At 36.6% G+C, this 22,109-nt stretch overlaps 2 protein-coding genes across 4 annotated transcripts in view; both read left to right on the top strand.

Moving 5' to 3' along the window:
* Positions 1-22,109, top strand: part of LOC126374315 (semaphorin-1A) — a 449,388-nt gene that overhangs the window by 263,196 nt on the left and 164,083 nt on the right. The gene's annotated exons all lie outside the window — the stretch shown is intronic.
* Positions 15,687-19,778, top strand: LOC126374386 (uncharacterized). Its single transcript, XM_050021010.1, has 3 exons — positions 15,687-15,947; positions 16,366-17,386; positions 19,195-19,778. The coding sequence occupies exons 1-2, from the start codon at positions 15,764-15,766 to the stop codon at positions 17,379-17,381; spliced, it is 1,200 nt and encodes a 399-aa protein (XP_049876967.1). The 5' UTR covers positions 15,687-15,763; the 3' UTR covers positions 17,382-17,386; positions 19,195-19,778.

The raw sequence follows: 22,109 nt of genomic DNA, 5'->3' as shown, positions 1-22,109 counted from the left end.
CTTCATTGAAATGATACTGTTGTCTGACGTGACGTTCAGCATTATAGTGTATTTAATATAGTATCTTTATACTCGTACTTTGGAAGCGTTTGAGATGTGGTGTTGGCGAAGGATGGAGGGTATAAGCTGGACTTTTCAGTCCATGAAAAAGTGCTGGAAAGAGTTGAAGAAAGGAGAACCATAATAAAGACTATAGAGAACCGGAGAGGAAATATGATTGGCCACCTTCATAGAAGGAAAAATTGAAGGGAAGAAAGGAAGGGGTAGACCTAGGAGAACATTTATGAAACAAATAAAAGAGAAGGTGCAGGTCGTGTCGTATCAAGAGGTGAAAGATTTGGCGGGAAGAAGAGAGGAATGGTGATTACTCCACCGACAAGAGCGCAGCTCTTAAATAAAGAGAGAGATACTCGTACTTAAGTCCGTGACTTTACTGTTGAAGCAATAGGGTAAACCTTTTCCTTCTATTCCTTGGGCTCAACCACAATCTTATAATAATACTACGTATAGTGTCGTATAGAACCGTAACTCTCCGTGCCGCACCAATTAGTATCAGGCGCCGAGCTAGATTTACCTCATACTGGATATAGGCCTCTTCTTTCACACGCCATTTACACAAGCTGCTTGTCTACTACATACACTAAGTGCTTATAAAGGAAAAAAAATAAATCGAAAACAATTCTGACTCGGACGGGACTTGAACCCGCAGCTCTTGCCAAGCCGAGACGAGCGTGTTAACTATTACACCACCGGGTTCTCCTCCTGTCCATGCAAAATTCCTTCTATCTACGTATTGTCATTAAGCCTACGCCGACGGTGAGGAGGAAGACCCGGTGGTATAATGGTATTATACCCAGCTTGGTAAGAGCTCAAGTTCAAGTCCCGTCCGAGTCAGATTTTTTTCGATTTTAATGTTCTCTTCCCTATTAGATTTTTTTCGATTTTAATGTGAGTTTCCCTAAACACGAGTAAGTGCTATAAAAACAATAATCATCAAGTGCTTATAGCGGCCACTACATCGTCTAATTAACAAATCGAAACGTCATAAATAAAACTTAAACTAGTACTGTCCAAAATTCAAAAAGCATTCATTCCCAAATTTAAAAAAAATAATCCTCACTAACTATAAATTCGAATTTTAAAAAGTTGGTCGAAAACCCGCGCTATTAAGGTTCGTATATTTGCAGCGTGTTCATAGCCACAGCGCGTGGCCTGCATAAGTATCGAATGTTGCTCCACCGAGCTTTGTCTACGTTATTTACAACCAGACCGTGTATTCAAGAGGAAATTGGATTTGTAAAATAAGACAGTGCGTAAATAATCTTTATCTTTCACATATCTGCGAGGTACCGTTTGCGCGGTAATTTCAACGCTCACTTTCCTGTGAATTCGTTAAAGTTGGCTCTTTGTAACGGTGTAACGTTGTTCTAGAAAATTAGGTTGTGTGAAATTGCGATGTCAACGTTATAGTAACAACTTCGCGGGTCTTTTGCAAATGTTTTTGTCTTTCTTTGTTTCATTTTTTGCAACTTGGTGATACATGGTGCTAGGATTTCCTTTGGATTCTTACTCAGTGGTCCTTTTCCAAATTCTCACTCTAGAGTTTTAAATCTTTTATACACAATTGGTCTAGATAATTCAAGAGATGTAACTGAATCCTTCAAGAGTGTTAATGAAACAACAAAATTCAGACGTTGTTAAACTTTTCTCGCACTAGGTCACTTTCCTTCAGAATATTTTTTCAATTCAAAACAAAATAAGTGGTTTAGGATTTAGGAGCGAATGAACATACATACACACATACATACGTAGCGGGCAAACTCATAACCCTCATTTTTCCTTCGCTGCAGTCGGATAAAACGTGATGAATGGCCAGGTTGCGTCGAAGGTACTTCTACGTTGCATCTTTATACTTATACGAAACTCGATGACATCAAATAGTAAACTGATGTTTTAAAAGTCTCGCTAGGCGTTCTACCATTTATAATATTTGCTTAAATAAGTTTTAAATTTAAAGCCATGTGCTCATTATTAGACTCGAGAGCGATACTCGAAAAAATAAAAATGCCTCCATAACAAAACCTAAATAAACAATCTTTATCTAAATCGTATCTCTACCGTAGCCAAGATACTTGTCATGCTGTGAAGATATTTTCGACCTTAATAGGGTCATAATAAACGCTTTTTATGTGCCAAAAACGCTATTCCCATGCTAAAGTTGACCTAGAAAATGTTCCAACGAAACTCGTTTCATAAAAACTTTGTTCATTCTGTTATATTGAAGTTGTATATAGTTTGTTGCACGGGATTTTTTTCATTATTGTGCTTATCATATGATGTTATGTACATATTCGTCGTTTTAATATGATTTGTATGCAAAATTTTCTAATATAAAGGCTCTGGTTTTATTTACCTATAACGTAAATTGCATCTAATGAGCCAGACTAACTTTCATGAAGTTATCAAAGGAAGTGTATAAAATAAATCATGTATTTTTTTGTATTTATAAATATTTAGACGTCACGCCTTGCTGAAGTTATTACTTAAATCAAGTGATCTTTATAGTAAACTTCTAATAACAAAAATATAACGCTCTTTAGACTAAAACTTGATCCAAGATCACAAATGCCGTACAGTTAATCATATCCATTTTAGGACTTAAAACACATCAAAATCATTTATTCAACGTCATCATCATGGATAAACTTGTTGAAGGCCAATTTAACATTTTTAAATGTACGTCATTTCACAAGGTTTTATGGCTGAGGAGAAGAAATGACAAGAAACTTTAACAGCAACACATCGCTTAAATCAATTAATAACTCGAGGAACACACTTAATACCAGGCATTTTTATCATTTAGGTAATATTTCCATCCATCCAATATTTGATTTGTCGACTGTAGCTAATAATGTGTATCTACTAATAATGTGTGTATAATAGGTACCTACACGTATACACACAGAGAAATGTCAGCGATCTTAAATAAATAACATCAAGAAATTGTAAATTCATTCATGTGATTTATTGGCACGGGCAAGGGAGAAAATCTCGTAACATGAAATGTCTTGGCTGCCTTTCTTGGCACAAAATACTAGTCATTTGCTGAATTTTTAAACCTGAAATAAAATTGGGTTTCAAATATTACAATTTATAAATGAGGAACTTTCCAGGTTATGTTCCCAAAAAAAAATAGATGCCGCTGTGTATATATATACATATATGTATATATTGGGATATATTCTTAATTTTCTTTTCATCCCAATAATTCGAAATTCAAAATCTTCCACACAAGCCTCAGCAACGCAGAAAGCCGCCGCGACCCTTATAAAATCACTTAAAATAATTTTCCAATATTCGATCTTCTCGGAACGGGGCTTACGTCGCGTCTTTCCTTCATAATTCCGTAACAACATGAATTGTGTAACGTGAATTCCGTAACAACGTGAATCTCAGCGGACCGAGACGTTTACTGCGATTTATTTGTTGTCGATACCAACAATGTCCTTCTAATCGTCGCGCTTAGGGTTGCCAAGCAGAATTTATTGTTCCACACATAAAGGAACGCCTGTAATCTCTGGAGTGGACAGATAAGTAATCAAACAATTTGTAGCAAGTACGATACGCAGTCTTAAGACATGGTGTGTGGTGACAGGTGATCAGATAGGCTTACCCATTATAACGGTCCATCAAATAAAAAAAGACAATTAAACCGGAAAGATTGGCAACTGAAATTTTTACATGCATACATAAAGTCACGTCCAGAGATACCTCGTGTCAAGTACATAGGGAAGTAAAGACTTATTTTCTGTGTAAAATGCTATTTTAAAAAAAATATAAAATTCAGCAAACAATTATATTATATTTATTTCTATATACAATATTTAATAAGTTAATAAACTGATTTATATTTTTCACAACTGGCAACCCTGGCTTGTTGAATTTATCGTCCGATAGCGCACAGATTAAAAGGGCGAGATATATGTCTCTATTGCGAAGGCAAATGAGCTGGACTGAGTTATCGCAGACCTGTTTTTTTATCTGTACACAGCTTGAAATGATATTGTCTGATTGTTTTTAAACATTGCGCGACATATTTTTTACAGACTTTAAAATGTTTATAAGTTGTTATTATTGTTAATGTGCTAGTTGTTAAGTTTATTAAAATAAAGAAGTCATTGGAAGTGGGACATAATACAAAATAAAAATACTTAATGTATTTTTTTGTTTGAAAACCGACTACATTCGCGGCCAAGAAGTCCCTTTACCCCCGAGTCTTAAATAAGAAAAAGTTCAGTCAACACACTGCCATCGCGCGCCTTTCTTTGCAAGCAGTTTAAAAACGTTATGCAAGCCTGTCAAACCTAATAATCCCGTCTAAAACCCACTGAAAAGCGCATCAGTAGCTTCCCAGAGTACCCTGTGGTAAGCAGAGAACAAATACTAAATAAATCTTGCAAGTGCTTTTCCCTTAGTCGATTTCGGCAATAACATTTTAAAATTTTACTTATCCTTGTACTTGAACACTTTATAATATATATTGTATATAGAAAGAAGAAACTACATAAAATACCTATGTATATCTATTAAGCATAATATTCATAATAGATGAATACGGGCAAATAACCAGCCATAACATTTTATGAAAGAATCTAAGTATAGGTAATAATGTTCGGAGTATGTTCGAAATCATGATATTCGTGATTATACCAGGTTTCTTCGTCAGAGGAGTTAAGAGCTGCAATTTATCTTCGCTCAGGTCTACGCCTAGTTCTTGTCCGGGCAAATATTTCCCGCTGCAGCACAAAGCTGGGACAGAGACGTAATTAGATCGTTCGGGAGCTTAGTTGGGGGACGAATGGCCCTAAGAAATTTTGGGCTGTAGGCCAGTTGTCCATTCATTTTTGTAACCAGTAGTCAGCTAACAATGGCGAGAAAAAACTTTATGATCCCTTTTCAAACAATGTCAATACTTACTTTCTTGAAAATTCAATTACAGCCCCAATAGTATCAGACTTCTTCTATCGTGTGGGTCATAAGGGAGATTACCAACCTCATCAACCCTGGTGTCAGGGTTATTATTGAGCCGCAAATGGCCCCTGATATGACTGATGTAATGACTACATCCCGGAGCCAACGGCTTGATGATCTTATTTTCAGGTGATCAGCCTGCAATGTTCTAACTAACCAGGGTTGACAAAGTGATTTTTGTGAGTCCTATCGGGATTCAACGATGAGCCAATCGCTCAACCAATGGACTAAGGCCGTTCCAACTTTAGTTGTAGTACCAGTTCACTACAGCCTGGATCTGGCCCTGGCGCCCGGTCTGTCGGTTTAATTATCCACATTCCAGGGTGGACAAATTGTCCGCTCGGCCCGGATATTAATTTCGATACATTGTCCCTGCCGTGGTACAAGCGATTATTCCCACCCGTCGGCGACTAGGAAAAAAACGGAAAATTAAAGCATCGTTTCCTACGAGTTTTTGATGCTCTACAAATGTACATAAGTAAGGAATGAAACATGTTTGTATAATTTTTACGTACTGATATACTCGAGAGTAATAAAAGTAGGCGTATTCTACAAATGAGCAGAGTTTTTACTATGCAAGTTGACTGTATACAAAAATACAAAAATGCAAGACGTTATAAAGATGTGGAATTTTACATCGCAAAATTAAAGAATTGAAAATAATTTTAAAAAACACAAAATCAGTCATGAATCATGGTCTGATACATCCCTCAAAGTTTTCGTTACGATTTCACTAATACCTTGTATAAGTACGACGATTTAAGGAGGCATTATGTTCTGCATGATGACTCTTTGCGCGTTATAATTGAAACATAACAGAGTTGACAAATAAAAAACAACCTCTTCGGCTTCGACTCTTGGGATTTTTTTATTTGACGTAGGTTAACGTTAGATAGTCAACTAATGGAAGGTGACTTTGCCTTAGATGTTTACGCTTGACTTCGAAGAACAAAGACGCTTGACAAAGATGTAAGGCAATCTTGACAAGGATATAGACACGGAATAGAATAGAAATCATTTATTTAGATATAAGTAGGTATAGGTACAGTCACGAGCAATATCATGTGCCCACTTTAGGACTCTGTCGCACTAACATATTTGCCATTTAGTGAGACTTACAGTTCAATTTGTCAAAAAAGTTAATGTGACATGGTACCAAAGTGTATACATATTAATGCTCGAGACCGTACACAGTAGGAGTGAACATTATAATTAAACCTTATTTCTAAAAAGGGACGTTAGCTCAGCAAACTGTTGTGATACTCCGACATTGAGGGAGTGCCAAAACCCTGATTTTCAGCTGTGCCTCAAAAATACTAAAAAATAAAAATGCTTAAATCCAAACAATAATCAAACAAATTAATAAAAATAATGAACTGTGTTAATAAAGTGTGGATTACAAATAATTACAATGCATGTAGAGAGTGTATTTGCGTGTTTGTTAGGATGTGTGTTCGTAGACATGTGTGTACACGGGATAGATGAATGTTTTCTACAAAGAAACGTTGTCGTTTTTTAAAACATCCAATAAAAAGCTGACGCAAAGATCTAGAAATCCCCTTATTAACACAATAGGTTAGTTTCCAACTACAAATCACTTACTTTTTACTATGGAATATGTTTGAAAAAGTACACTGTGGACGTCATAGAAACAATAATTTACGTGATAATATGTCACACTTATTATTACGTTTTTCTTGTTAAAAAATCATAAATAAATTAAATAGAAAAAAGAAAATGTTTTTAGTCAGTTTTACATGTGTTTTTTATTTAGTAATCAGAATTTCATAATTTATCTTGAACCTAGTACTCGACCCCATTCATGACATAAACTCCATAACTATAGTATATATCAGTTCCTAAATCCCCTACAAGGGTATCTCACACCCAGACACCCTTATCATTAGCTGGTTAAAACCTCCATCCTGTCGTTCTTTAAAAACTTAATGATATGTGAAGACCCGGGGAATCCTTGGAGTAATTGTTAGTGAATTTAATGGTTCGTAGTACGGGTACGGTATTAGAGACGACACATTTTCAAACTGGGATTAACTTTTGTTCGAGTGAAATTGAGAAATGATCCGGGGAAGGTAGATGTCGGGTGGTAATGAATCATGGGTTAACCCGGCCTCTGGTTGACCAGAAATACATTTCTAGGTGTTATTACTGAGTTAGAGAACGAGTTATATGTTTATGTACCTACGGCAATTTTGCCTGTCCGGCATCGGTCGTAGGTAAACTTTGTTGATATATGTATGATATAATAAGATCCTGCAGTGTATGTATCTTCTGTTAAAGTAATACGTATAATCATAACCTAATATTCAATCCAGAGATCCTGTCCACGTTAGGGTTGTTAGTGCCGGTAGACGATCGCAAAACCAGGCGGCCCCCGCGCATGTTCGTGTTGCCCACCGCGCGCACCAACATCGGCAGATATGCTCCAGTAGCGCACGCACTTAGGACCATCAACGATATTTCTCAGCTGTGTACTGACATCGACCTATTTACGTGTTCGTTGACGGAATTCACGGAGTTAGTCATTAAATTCTTTAGTTAGGTACTAATGTTATAATTGCATTACATAGTCGAATTGGGACTGCCTGTAATGTCTATGTAATTTGTGTTAATAAATAAATAAATAAATAAATAATAATTAATAAATAAATATTTTTATCATAAATCTTTATGTTTTTACAAGATAATTTTCTTCATGCGAGCGAGTAATAATATATATTAAATAAATAATCGCGAAAACAGTAGTAATATATTTACTGCCTAAACGTGTATATTTAGGTACGTAGCTATCATAAATAATTTTTCTCTCACAAAAGACTAGAAAATTCTCCTCCTAACAAAACTGCTTCCATCTTTTCTCCATATATCGTAACTCCTATAAACCCTTCAAATGCACGGGACGCATTTTTTCAAAATACCACCAACAGTCGTAAAGGAGGAATTTTCATTCTGCAAATGCAATTTTCGACAATAAAGTGCACATGCTCCATTAGAGGTAGTAAGTAGGAACCGTAAACACCCTACAGGGGCCATTACAGTGCTTTTATATTCACACTTAAGGTTTATTGGAGGCCCGCAGCGCTGCAGTACTATAGGGTTTAAGTTTAAATGTTGGTTAAATGGAATTGCTTGGATATTGTAGCTCCTTGAATTATTTTTTGGCTTAGGATGTAGTGTTTGTCTGTGCGCAAAGTTTTCGAGTGTTCTTTTCTGACGGCTGATGTAAGCAACGTCTGTGTTTTTGCGATTGTAGCTAAATAAGCATATTCAAAAATATGTATTTCTATATTTGGCCGTATATTCCGACAAACGAAATTGATTAGTGACAGGAGAATTCACTTCAGGGATTCTGGTAAAGTGCAAGTATATTGATCCAAAGTGCCAACACAACATAAATATACATTTTGGGCACAGAAAATAACTTCATTTACATTCAATAATGGCAAATCGAAACTCTTATTTTTATTTGCCTATATACTTACCTGCGGGGTTAAAATGGCCACTTCGAAGCAATTCATCTATGAAAGCAATATTGCTATTTGACATTTGTTTGCATTCCGCACTTTCTTTTATATGCGCAGATTTCAAATTGCAATATTGCTTTTTTAGATTAATTGCTTCGATGTGGCCATTTTAACCCCCCTGGATTACTTGTCTTGTTTATCAGCAAATATTTTTTTTACACGATTTAAAATATTTGTTACATTTATACTACTGGAATTGAATCAGGAAGGTAATAATGCACCAATCTCGAAAATTTCTATACAAAGTACAAATTAGTATTTAATATAATAAATAATAGAAAGAAACAGAACAACAGAGACAGTTTAACAGAAAGCTCGGTGAGGTGTGGGTATTTAGTTCATCTTGCGATGGATGTACCTGTGACTACCCCAATTGTGATATAGTCGTGAGCTTATGTTATAATAAATCCGTATATAACACATAACATAACATAAACAGCCTATATACGTCCCACTGCTGGGCACAGGCCTCCCCTCAATCAACCGGAGGGGGGTATGGAGCATACTCCACCACGCTGCTCCAATGCGGGTTGGTGGAGGTGTTTTTACGGCTAATAGCCGGGACCAACGGCTTAACGTGCCCTCCGAAGCACGGAATCATCTTACTCTTTCGGACAATCAGGTGATTCAAGCCTGAAAAGTCCTTACCAAACAAAGGACAGTGATTTCGACAATGTCCCCATCGGGAATCGAACCCGGACCTCCAGATCGTGAGCCTAACGCTCTAACCACTAGACCACGGAGGCTGTTTGCTGGCCGTATATAACAGTATCGTCGTATTTCTACATTACTTTATTCCAGCCATGGAGATCTGCGCTCACTTTTTCATTCAAAATCCAGCAAATATTTTCGGCTATAAAATGGATGGCGCTGTATTAGAGGCGCCCTTCGGTTTTCCTCGCGTTTATCCCGGATTATCCCAAGTAATGACCAATCTGTATTTTACTTACTCCAACAAATCTTTTAGCTCGACTCTAGCTATAGTTGCCTTAGGCTTTGGCCCAAGGCAAAGTTTAGGGATTGCTCTTTTAAGTTTTATATAAAACTAAAAACAATTATTTTGTTGCTTTATTATCTCTCCATGACTATGCATAACTAGCGACCCGCCCCGGCTTCGCTCGGGTGCAGTGCGAAGGAAAAAATGATATTATTTACGACATCACATTAAAATCCTCAAAAATAACAATATTTCTTCACTATTTAATGGATGTTATTATACGTATAAACCTTTCTCTTGAATCACTCTATCTATTGAAAAAACCGCATCAAAATCTGTTGTGTGGTTTTAAAGATTTAAGCGTACATAGGGATATAGGGACAGAAAAAGCGACTTTGTTTTATACGAGTACTATGTAGTGATTAGTGATGTGTATTGTCTTATATCTTCGAGTTAGGTACGTGTAGAGTGCGATCTAAATAACATTGGTGATATACAACTTCCAACACAAAGAAGAAGATAAGCTTAATTAAAGAATCATTTGTTCGGAATGTGTTTAATTATTGCCATCACGTGTACGAACGGAGTCAGTACTTCAGTTCACTGTCTAAATAAAACTATATCCCTAACTGTCTTTACCACAAACAACTCACGAGGAAATAAAATCGATCTGCGGTCGAAGCCAGAAAATTGCAATTCGATATTGAACCCTCAAAGGCCCTGAATAACATCCCTCAAAAATTCCGGCAATTTCTTTACACGCCTTATCACCACTAATGGTTTGCAAATAGCTCCACCAATCGTCTTACGTTCTTATATCATTCTCGAATCACATTCTGCATTATTCAGTATTTTGCTTTTTAATATTCAGACGACATATTTGAGTCTCCTTTCAATTTTTTCCCGTATTCGTGTACTGGTGTGCTTTGAATTTTGAACGTTACTTATTGATGTACGAGTACGTCTTAATCTGAAAGTATCACGTATTTTGGTGTTACATTTATTTTTTTATCGATACGAAAGCAGTACGCGTACTTCTGGAATTTTATGCCGCATACGAGTGGTTGTTGGATTTTTTGGAAGTGAATAGAATGAGAAGTGGCACTCTGATTTTATTATTTATTTAGATTATCGCGTTCTATTTTTGTTTCGCACGTTTTGATCGAAGAATTGCTAACTAATATTAACGACCTCCATGGTCCAGTGGTTGAGTGTTGGGTTCACGATCCTGAGGTCCCGGATTCTATACCCGATGGGAACATATCACAAAGATCACTTTGTGATTCCTAGTTTGATTAGGACATTACAGACTGATTACCTAATTGTCCGAAAGTAAGACGATCCGTGCTTCGGAAGGCACGTTAAGCCGTTGATCCCGGTTACTACTTACTGATGTAAGTGCGTACTTAGTCGTTACGTGAGTCATGTAGCCTTTAGCGGCTCAATAGTAACTCTGACACCACACGATAGAAGAAGAACTAATAGTGAGCCTGCCTACAGTAATGACAAAGTCAATTTCAGAAATAGCTATTATGTTCAGCAACTTTCGCATAATTCCACAAAACAAATTTCTTATACAAAAATAATTGCCAAAACTGATGAGCCCGCCATTCTTTTTCATTTAAAGTTAAAAATTATCGTCTATATTTCCCACACTTCGTCCGATGTCCGATGAAGCAAAGCGTTTTAACAGGCATAAATTGATACATTAATATTAAAGGTTATTTTTAAATGACATGCGGAGTAGAACGAAATTAAAAAGAAAATTAAAGCAAAATAGTCTGGGCCTCGTTTGGTGCATGTTCGTTTAATCATCGACATTCCAGCCTTGGACAAATTGTTTTTGTCGTGAAACGAGCGAGCCGGGCGATATTTCATTATTATAACCAAGCCATTGTGAAGAGTGGCCACACGTTTTATCGTTAATGTCGTGTCGAGGAACATCTTTGCCGCACCGAACCTTTTTGAATTTAAAATAAATAACAAGCAATCTCATATACAATAAACCTGTTCAAAATTGCAGATGATTCAGGATATTTTCTCCTCAAAGCGCTTAAACACGAAAGTATTAAATAAATAATAATACCACGTTTATAACGGTAAGTCTCTACCCCGCGCCAATTCGGAGCGCCGTCTTCACCCCCTCTGGGTTTCACTTTAGTCTTAAATGGCCGCTAAGGAGAGAGGAAAAGAGTGCGCGTTTTGTCTCGCTCGCATAAGAATGATATTTTATAAAGTGTCCGGAGTGTGACGAGAGTACCGGCCTATATACAACCCACGGCTGGACAATCAATAAGAGAGTATACCCGTTATATTTTTACCCGAAATGGCGACACAAAAAGAAGGGTTATGTTGACTAAAGCCAATAGCCGAGAGCGTCGATTCTACAAGCCAACCGAAGCTTAGAATTCCTATTTTGATTTTTTTATTAAAATTCAATTTTCTTTTATCAATTCGACAAATATTAATTACTTATTCGCTTATTATAGCTGGTCACCCTACGAATATGTCCATATGAAACGCTGACATTATATTATGACAGTGTTTATACCAAATGAATAGTACTCCACATGGTAATAAGTTAAATCGTGTTTAATTTATAGCTCATTAGTATTCGGTGACTAATTTCGTAGAGGAATCCTCTATGAATAGGTGCAGTAAATTCGTTTTGGATTGAATTTACCCTCAGGCGCAAATCGTGCTTCGTGATCATTTAGTCTTTTGTTCGGTATTTCGTTTCTCTGCTTGTATCTTTGCCGACTAATTTATTATCAAAAAACTTGATTAGTTAAAGCTCACACACACTAACATACATAAACTCACCGGGTGGGCAGAGCAACAAGTAATCGAAGACAAATTGCAGCAACTATTGATATGAAGTCCTAACATGGATATCGCCAGGTAAAACAAAGATAAAAAAAATCTTTTTGAGTTTCCTTAACCAGGGGTGAGTTTCCTTAAGTAGGAGTTTCTACCCTATACTTATCTTATCTATCCTATTCGATCCCAGTGCGGGACAAAGGCCTCGCCTTGATTTTTTCACTCCTTTCGACTTTAGTATAAACAGTTTTTTAATAGCTTTGACTCCTAATAATCTTCAACTTGAAACATACGAAGTTTTCAATCCATAATTAATCTCTTAAAGTAAAACCATTTTTTAAAAAGACCCACTTAATTAGAATCGAATTTGCGTAGCATCCTGTTTAACAGTAGGGTTCAACGAACTAACTGACCGGTAAATCTAAACAAATGAAGCGCGCACATTAACAAGATCCTTCGAAGGGATGTGTGTATAGGGACGTAAGGGATGGAAAGGGAGGTCCGAGGGGATGAAGGGGGATGAGTCAGTTCACAAGGGGCCGAGATTGCTCCTAGAATCGGCAATAAGTGCAGGGTAACTGCAAGCAATCTGCCGGAATGGACCGACTACTGATTTATAGATAGTGGCAAGGACTGATATTTTGGCAAGTTCATTCTGGTAAGTGAAGTCACTGCGGTCAAGGAGGATTAGACCATCTTAATTCTAACTTTACAAATAATTTAAAGTTATGAAATTATTTTGTGTTTTGTGCTAGAGTAGTCGTGTTTTCTATTTATGAAATGGCATGTCTTAATCGAGAGTAAACTGAAGTAGAGTAACACCCACAAATGCAGTATTTGTTAACCCTCTATTATTACTTGGTCTATATACACTTTCTTACATAGGAATAAACAGACTATATATGTCCCAGTGCTGAGCATAGGCCTCCCCTCAATGTTTCTTATACTATAAACCGTACATTCTTTCAAATAAGATTCTTCCTGTGAATTAAAAAAAAAATGATTTACCGTCTTTCTTCATTCTTCCTAACACCACACAGGAACAAGTTAAACATTGCTTAATCTTGTCTGAGAACAGTCTAGCTGATTCCTATCTCAGTGTCCGATGGTCCTTCAGACTTGCAGGCTTGGCAGAATCGCCGCACTGCGGTTTATATTAGCAAGCTCTTTGAAGATTGCATCGCGGCCAAATAGCCTTATGAATCATCGAAAGACTGGAGGTTTTATAGCGCCGAGTAATAAGGTCGTCTCGATGAGGTTTAAGGATTTACGCCCTGGGAATTAATGCCTACATCCACACTTATAAATGCGAAAAAGCTCTGTATATCTGTCACCTATATACGCTGAACCGATTTGTATAAAATTTGGTATACAGAGGCTTTGAGACCTAGGGAAGAACAGGATAGTTTTTAACCCGGAAATCTCCCCCTGAGGGGATAAAAAGGGGATGGAAAAACGTGCCGCGTGCGATAACCAAAGTTCATACAGGCGGAAAGCTAGTTATGTTACATAATATATAAATTTACGACGGCAAGCCATCGTGGGCCAAGACACAAGTCATCAAAACATAACATAAAGCCACTCTTGTAATTGCTGTTCGGATATTGATGTGACAAACTCTATTCAACATGACAAAATCTCCCGTCTATATTCATTAGGTAGTGATCTGCGTAAGCACTTTAATATTACAAATTATTACAACCGGCATTTTGTCTGTTCGATATACAAAATATGAGCAAACATTCTTTGTAATTAACACAGATATTCTATTAAGTGTCTTTAGACCTACAGCGGGACTATAAAGTATGCAAATGGCGAAAATTGTGCCTCAATTAAAGTGTAATGTCGCATAAACCAAGACAGCCTGAGTAGATTACGTGAACATTATAGAATTAGGAGCATCCCTTATTTATTTGCTCGCCTAATTCCCTCGCTGCATCCATGATACGGGATCAGAATTACCCCTAGTGTTAACGACCTTCGTTTTAACTGTCAAACTTATGTAAATACAGAAGGTTTATACGTCGGGCGGAGTAATTAAAAGCTTATTATCCTGGTAATTAAGTCTTAGTTGTGAAGCAGGGGTGTCCAGTGTGAGGTCATTGCAAGGGGCGAGATGGGATAGATAGATTTACGCATCTCTTAACATACTCGTAATAATTTGAATAGCACTCTTAAAGCGGCGCACTACGCCTTTTCTTATCTGAAGTGGCCGTAGAACTATTTGTGTGGTAGCTTACTCACTACTTCCGATCTCTCTCTCTTTATTTAAGAGCTGCGCTCTTATTGGTGGAGTAATCGCCATTCCTCTCTTCTTCCCGCCAAAACCTTCACCTCCTGATACGACACGACCTACACTTCTCTTTTATTTGTTTCATAAATGTTCTCCTAGGTCTATCCCCACACTATCACTATTACTTCCGATACCTATCTCATAATATTTTTTTGCTGTCCAGAATTCTCGGTCTCGGATCGGATAAGAATCGGATGTAGTGTGAAAACACCCTTACACCTATTAGACTATTAAGATATTTCTTGTGTTATAACATACATTCATAAACTCTCGCCTATCGATTCGCGAATTCCCGCTTCAATCCTGACATCTCTTGCTTTCTCAACATTCATTAATCGTATCGTGTTATCGTTACATATATTTTTATTATTTTTTTCAAAGTTTTGATAAGTTTTAGGCAGATAAAGGTCTATCGTTTTTTTATCCTTTTGTAGATATGTTCGGTATGTTGAATCGGTTAACTATTTTTTCAGAATCAACCAAGACAAGAGTAGACATATGCATATCAAAATTATTATGGAGTGACTAAAAAAATAGAATACGCAAAATACTTTCTGAAGAATTTTTATGTCTGGGTGTTGCGTGACTAAGTGTTCATTCTATTCGAAAACGTGACAAGTTGAAATACGATACCTTTTCCCCAATTAAACACCTCCAAGGTAACTGGGTAATTTTCCTTGGGTAATTTGCCAATTTTTACCACCACCTCCTCTCGGATCGGGTAAATATGAAGCAATTATGGCATCCTATTTCACGCCCCTTACGCTTAGAAATGGCACTTACAATTTTAGGCCAATTTCTTGCAAGTTTGGCGGGTAAAGTAGCTTAGAGCTGGTTTAAATCTTAAAGAAATTGTTAAGAACTAATACACAAGAGATTATACTTCTTGCTTCGTCCTCAAGATTAGCATAATAGACACATGTAGTAACGCGTAGCGAACACCATTCCACACTATTTTTGGAGTTTTTTATTTTTTTTTATTTTTTTTTTTTTTGACGGTATTATTTTATTCAACTTGTACCTCCCGCGCGCGGCCATGTTCATTCGCTTTATAGTGCTCGCCGTTCCACGTACTCGCGTAAAATAAATTCCATTTTTTATCAAATTCTTTCCAAAATCAGTTTACTTTTTATAAACAATATGCCAAAAAGAAAGAGTGATGGTGATTGTGACGATATTCAACGGAAAATCAAACGTCTAAAAAAGAAATTACGGCGTAAACAACGCGGTAAACGTTATCAGTGCCGATCAGACGAGTCTGAGTCAGACTTATCGTTGAATTCACGTGTATCCAGTGAGCCACAGGATTGTCAACAAACACAAGGTAAAATAGGTTACATAACTATTCATCGTTAGAATTATATTCCGTTATTAATGTTCATAGGTGCCTAATAAAGTTTTTTACTGACTATTAGATACTTACTTGCGTTACTTTACAGTTTTTAATGAATATTATTATCTTGTGTTGTATTTATAATATAGGATCTAAGTAAAAGTATATAAAAATGATGTACCTTTAAATAAAACGTTACCTATAAAGAATAACATACCTATATCCACGTTTGTACTATTTCTTACCAAAAGGTATTGTAATAAATTGATCAACTAGCACACTCGAGCAGTACAGTGGGACTGTTTCACAGTGCTTAAATACTTTGTTTGCGGACAGTACGTGTCTAAGGGACTAGGGACTGTCTCTTACATAAAGTATCATAAGTTGACATATAGTACGTCTTTCGCAGGTAGCGAAAAGGAAGATTATACATGGTTAATGGACAATGATCCAATAAATTTTGATTTGGATAATCCTACGGATTCCCATCATAATAATGACTTATTGAAGTCAAACCCTTGCCCTAGTACTTCTGGTACGAATTCTGCAGTAGCGATACAATCAGTTGTGACAAGTCCTGCAGAATCTACACCGCTCCTAGCTGCTGAAGCAAGGACATCTGGAGACGCAGTAGCACCTGTAACAGAGGAATTAGATAATGAGTTGTTGGATATATTGGGCGTAGATCCTACGAGTGACAAAAAATATGGAAAAGACATCCATAAGGATTTATCGGTTCGACTCCAACATTGGGCCCTTACAGGCCTGACCAAGGATCTCCGTAAAGAACTTAAAGAAAAGTACTTAACGCCCGAAAACTGCAAGTTGATTGATCCACCTGAATTAAATGCAGAGATCAAGGCAGCAGTTTCCGATATTATCTTGAAGCGTGATAAAGCCATAGAGGGCAAACAAAAACAGCTTACCTTAGCTATCACGTGCCTGGGAGAGGCAATTTCTATGTTGATATCGACAAAGGAGAAGAATACCGCTTTACTTAAACTTTTAATGGATTCTGCTCGCATGATGTGCAACTGTCAACATGCCGACACAGTTACGAGAAGAAATTTTCTTTTGGGCGCTGTTAAAAAAGATGTTAGAGAACAACTGCAGAACTCAAAGGTAGATAAATTCCTGTTCGGTGAAGACTTGCCCGAAATTTTAAAATCGGCTAGAGCTATTCATAAATCTGGCACAGAACTTAAACCACCTGCAACTAAGATTGCAAATAAAAAGCAGACGTCCAATAATACATCTTCTTCAGCGAGAAATTTAAACTGGCGGAATCAGGGTCTGGGTCGCAAACCGACGACGGGCCCTCCGAAGACGAGGGAGCAGAGGCCGATCTCGACGCAAGCTCAGCACACCAGCTCCTCGAGGATGTTGCAGCATCCGCAGCAACGGCAGAACTACAATCGCCGATAAACACGGTAAAGCCTGCCGGTAGATTATCTTTATTCCACAAACAATGGTCTATGATAACCAACGACCCTGTAGTTCTTTCATATATAGAAGGTTATAGAATACCCTTTACAGAAATTCCAAAACAGTATTCACCTCCTAACGTTCGTAAATACTCTGATACAGAAAGAGCTCACTATACTGATGCCATTGATAATTTGTTATCCATAAAAGCAATTTCCAAGTGTGATGCTCAAGACGACCAGTATTTATCTAATGTTTTCTTAATACCCAAGCCGAATGGGAATATGCGCTTTATTTTAAATTTAAAATCATTAAACGAATTTATTACACCTACACATTTTAAGTTAGAAGATCTTAGAACTGTACTGAAACTTATTTCTAAAGACTGTTTTCTTTGTACAGTTGATTTAAAAGATGCGTATTTTTTAATTAAAATACACGAAGAAGATAGAAAATATCTTAGATTTCAGTTTGAGGATTCTATTTATGAGTTTAACGTATTACCATTCGGCTTGAATACTGCCCCTTATGTGTTCACAAAAGTGATGAAACCGGTCGTAAAATTATTAAGAGCTTGTGGATACTTATCCACTATTTATTTGGATGATATTTGCCTTATTGGGCATAACTACCGAAGTTGTCTCAAAAACTTACAAAAAACAGAAAAGCTTTTGATATCTCTAGGTTTTATTATTAATAAAGAAAAAAGTTGTGCTATTCCTTCACAAACTTGTAAGTTTTTAGGATACGTTTTGGATACAAAGAAATTTCAGGTTACCCTACCTAAAGAAAAAATTCATAAAATAAAGTCAGAAATTATAAAGTTTTCTACTGCTAAACGATGTAAAATCCGAGCTTTTGCCAGTTTTATTGGGCTTTTAGTATCGGCCTGCCCAGCCGTAGAATACGGATGGGTATATACTAAACTTTTTGAAAGATACAAATACCTTAATTTAAAAAGAACAGATAGTTATGAACATTTCATGAATTTACCGACTACATTAGCTTCTGAATTTAAATGGTGGAGTAATGCTATGAATCATCCAATATATAAGATTAAGGACGATGTATATGACCTGGAAATATACTCCGATGCCTCAACAACGGGGTGGGGGATAGCTTGTGGCGAACAAAGAGCTAGTGGTATGTGGAGTGATGAAGAGCGCAGCAAACATATTAATTACTTAGAAATATTGGCTGCGTTTATAGGCCTTAAAATATTTGCAAAAGATCGTTTTAACTCACAGATACTCCTTCGCATAGATAATACCACTGCTATCTCCTACGTAAACCGTATGGGGGGCATACAGTATCCACATTTGAATGACGTTACAAAACAACTTTGGCAATGGTGTGAGGGTAAAAAATTGTTTGTGTACGCTTCATATATCCGCTCTTCAGATAATTTTAATGCAGATCAAGAGTCCAGACGCACACACCCGGATATTGAATGGCGACTCGCGGATTATGCATATCAAGATATTGTGCACAAGTTCGGACACCCTAATATAGATTTATTTGCGAGTAGAATTAATACTAAGTGCTCAACATACGTTTCGTGGCATCAGGATCCTGACGCGTTCGCAGTAAACGCTTTTACAATATCATGGGCAAATTTCTTTTTTTACGCCTTTCCTCCATTCACAATGATTTTAAAATCATTACGAAAAATAGTTTCTGATGATGCCACGGGTATAATGATTGTTCCACAATGGCCATCGCAGCCGTGGTTCCCACTTTTTAAGAAATTACTAGTTTCTGATATGTTAATATTCAAAGCCAACGAAACCCTAATTTTATCTGCAAATTCCAGCTCCCGCAACATGAACACCAAGATTACCCTGGTGGCCGGAGTATTGTCCGGGAGTCGATGCTAAGAAGAGGTATGCCACTTTCATCTATGGACATCCTGCTGAACTCTTTAGCCGAAAATACGTATAAGCAATATGACGGGTGCTATAAAAAGTGGTTTATTTATTGTAATGAGAATAAATTAAACATGTATGATGTATCAATTCCCGAAGTCATAAAGTTCTTAACTATTTCATTTAATAATGGTGCTCAATATGGGACTTTAAACTCTTATCGTTCAGCTTTAGCTTTAATAAATAAAGTCAACTTTTCGGAAAACGATGATCTAAAAAGATTTTTTAAAGGGGTGTTCCGTTCTCGACCAACGATGCCCAAGTACAACGACACGTGGGATACTTCTATTGTTTTAAATTATCTTGGAAAATGGTATCCCAATGAAGATCTGGATTTAGAAAGAATCACTAAGAAGTTAATAACCCTTTTAGCTCTTGTGACTGCCCACAGAGTTCAAACTTTCTCAAAAATTAAAGTTTGTAATATTGAAAGGTTACCATCAGAAATAAAAATCAAAATACCAGATCTCATCAAAACGTCCAGAGTTGGGGCTTCCCAACCATTGCTGATACTTCCATTCTTTAACGAACGACCTGAAATTTGTCCCGGAAAAGCTTTGCTTACTTATCTTGATTTAACAGATTCAATTCGTAATAATTTAGATGCCTTATTTATTAGTCTCAAAAAGCCCCATAAACCTGTTGGTACACAAACTTTATCCAGATGGATAAAAAACACTTTAAGTATGAGCGGAATTGATACTTCGACGTTCACTGCGCATAGCACCCGCCACGCATCTACCTCGGCAGCGCACAGATTGGGTGTTAATATTGATCAAATTAGAAAAACTGCGGGTTGGAGTTCCAACTCTCACACCTTCGCCAAATTCTACAACAGGCCTATTAGTAATACTTCAGCTGATTGTTTTAGTATAACTTTAATGAGTAATACTACAAAAGAATAAATACCTTTATCTTTTCTGTGTACAAAATTATGGATGAATACGTTATATTATTATGTTTTGTTTAAAAATGATTAAAATACTCTATTTACAAATATGACTTATGACTAAATAACACTATGCTTAATTAATTATATTTTCATATTTTACGTCGTATAATAATTATCTCTAAAAGTCTACATGTGTCTATTATGCTAATCTTGAGGACGAAGCAAGAAGTATAATTAGAGATTAAACGAACTTACCTGTAAGTGAAGTTCTATCCTAATTATACGAAGGCTTCGTCCGAAGAGATTAGCATCCCTCCCACCCATTCGTTGCTCCCCCTTCGTCGTAAAATATGAAATACTTGAACTCTACCACTCTTAACTAAATGAACATGGCCGCGCGCGGGAGGTACAAGTTGAATAAAATAATACCGTCAAAAAAAATAAAAATAAAAAAAAATAAAAAACTCCAAAAATAGTGTGGAATGGTGTTCGCTACGCGTTACTACATGTGTCTATTATGCTAATCTCTTCGGACGAAGCCTTCGTATAATTAGGATAGAACTTCACTTACAGGTAAGTTCGTTTAATCTCTAATTATATTCCTCTGATAAATGTTAGTGTCTACCAGATTGGAAAGCGAATTTGGGAGTGATAACATTGTTCACGATAATCAGTAACCTTTTCATTTACATTATTTATTGATCTAGAACGACTTACATTGACCAAATTGGAGATGTCTGAAGAAGAAGATTGATGAATGTAGTGGAAGCAAGAGAAGTGTGTCAGGATCGAAGCAAATGGAATTCTATAGTCTCTGCTTACACCGGTGGGAAATAGGCGTGAGTTTATGTATGTATGTATGTATGTATGTATTTATTGATTAAAAATTCGTGATAACTCGACTCGGGTTCTAAACCTCTGAATTCGACTTTATGAGGTAATTAATATCACGTGTTTTCCAGGATTTGTGTCCGGCTAAGCCCTATTACTCTCTTGTGTAAGTTGCTTTTCTTGCGTGTTTTGATTGTAAGTTATGTGTTATTCCGTGTTTTGTTTAATATTTGTTACGGTGGTGTCCCTTTATAATAGACGGTTCTTTCTTTCTATTACATGGGACTTAACATAGGCGAGGAATGGGTGTACTGTACACCTGCTCTGCCTACCCTCTGGATACCAGTTAGATGCTATGTTATGTAACTATAGTAAGATTTGCCAAGAATGGTGACCACTACGTAGCTGGATTAATAACAACCCCTAATATAATGTGTAGTAAGATAATAATTTCACCGACTTCTTTTTTTTTTTTTTGTCACCTTGAACAGATACTATGTGATTTAACTTATCCCGGTCAATCTACGCGTCTGAACTTAATTGTACCCGTTTTTGCCATCAGCCAATCCACATAATGGGCCTATCAGCCTACTGGATTATACGTCTCGAATTGAATCGCCATTTGATTGAGAACTTCGATTAGACCCGAAACTATTCCGTTGATTATTCCTGGTCAAATCTCTCTATGACGTAAATCAACGCATGTAACGGGTAAGGTTGATGGCACATTGCCTCATTGACGTTCGGAACTAATACCGAATACTGGTTAAGTTACTTAAGTATACATAATACATGAACTATCGTCCGTATGTAATCCCTAACAAGTTTTGTGATGATAACCCGTAGCCAATGTTAGGTTTATAGAATCTTTATTTCGTATTAAAGACTTAAACTCAGACTTACAGAGGAAAAACATGCTTACTTAATCAATAATAATAGGCTAGTTTAAACTAGTCAAATCAGTTACTTTTGACTAAACGTCAAAACACGAAATTACTATGAATGTATGAAAAAGCATACTGTGACGTCATAGAAAAACGTGATAAAATGTCGGACTTATAAGTTAAATAGAAAAAGAAA

Source organism: Pectinophora gossypiella, chromosome 17 (assembly GCF_024362695.1).
Source record: "Pectinophora gossypiella chromosome 17, ilPecGoss1.1, whole genome shotgun sequence".
NCBI lineage: Eukaryota > Metazoa > Arthropoda > Insecta > Lepidoptera > Gelechiidae > Pectinophora > Pectinophora gossypiella.
This window is presented reverse-complemented; position numbering and strand designations above follow the sequence as displayed.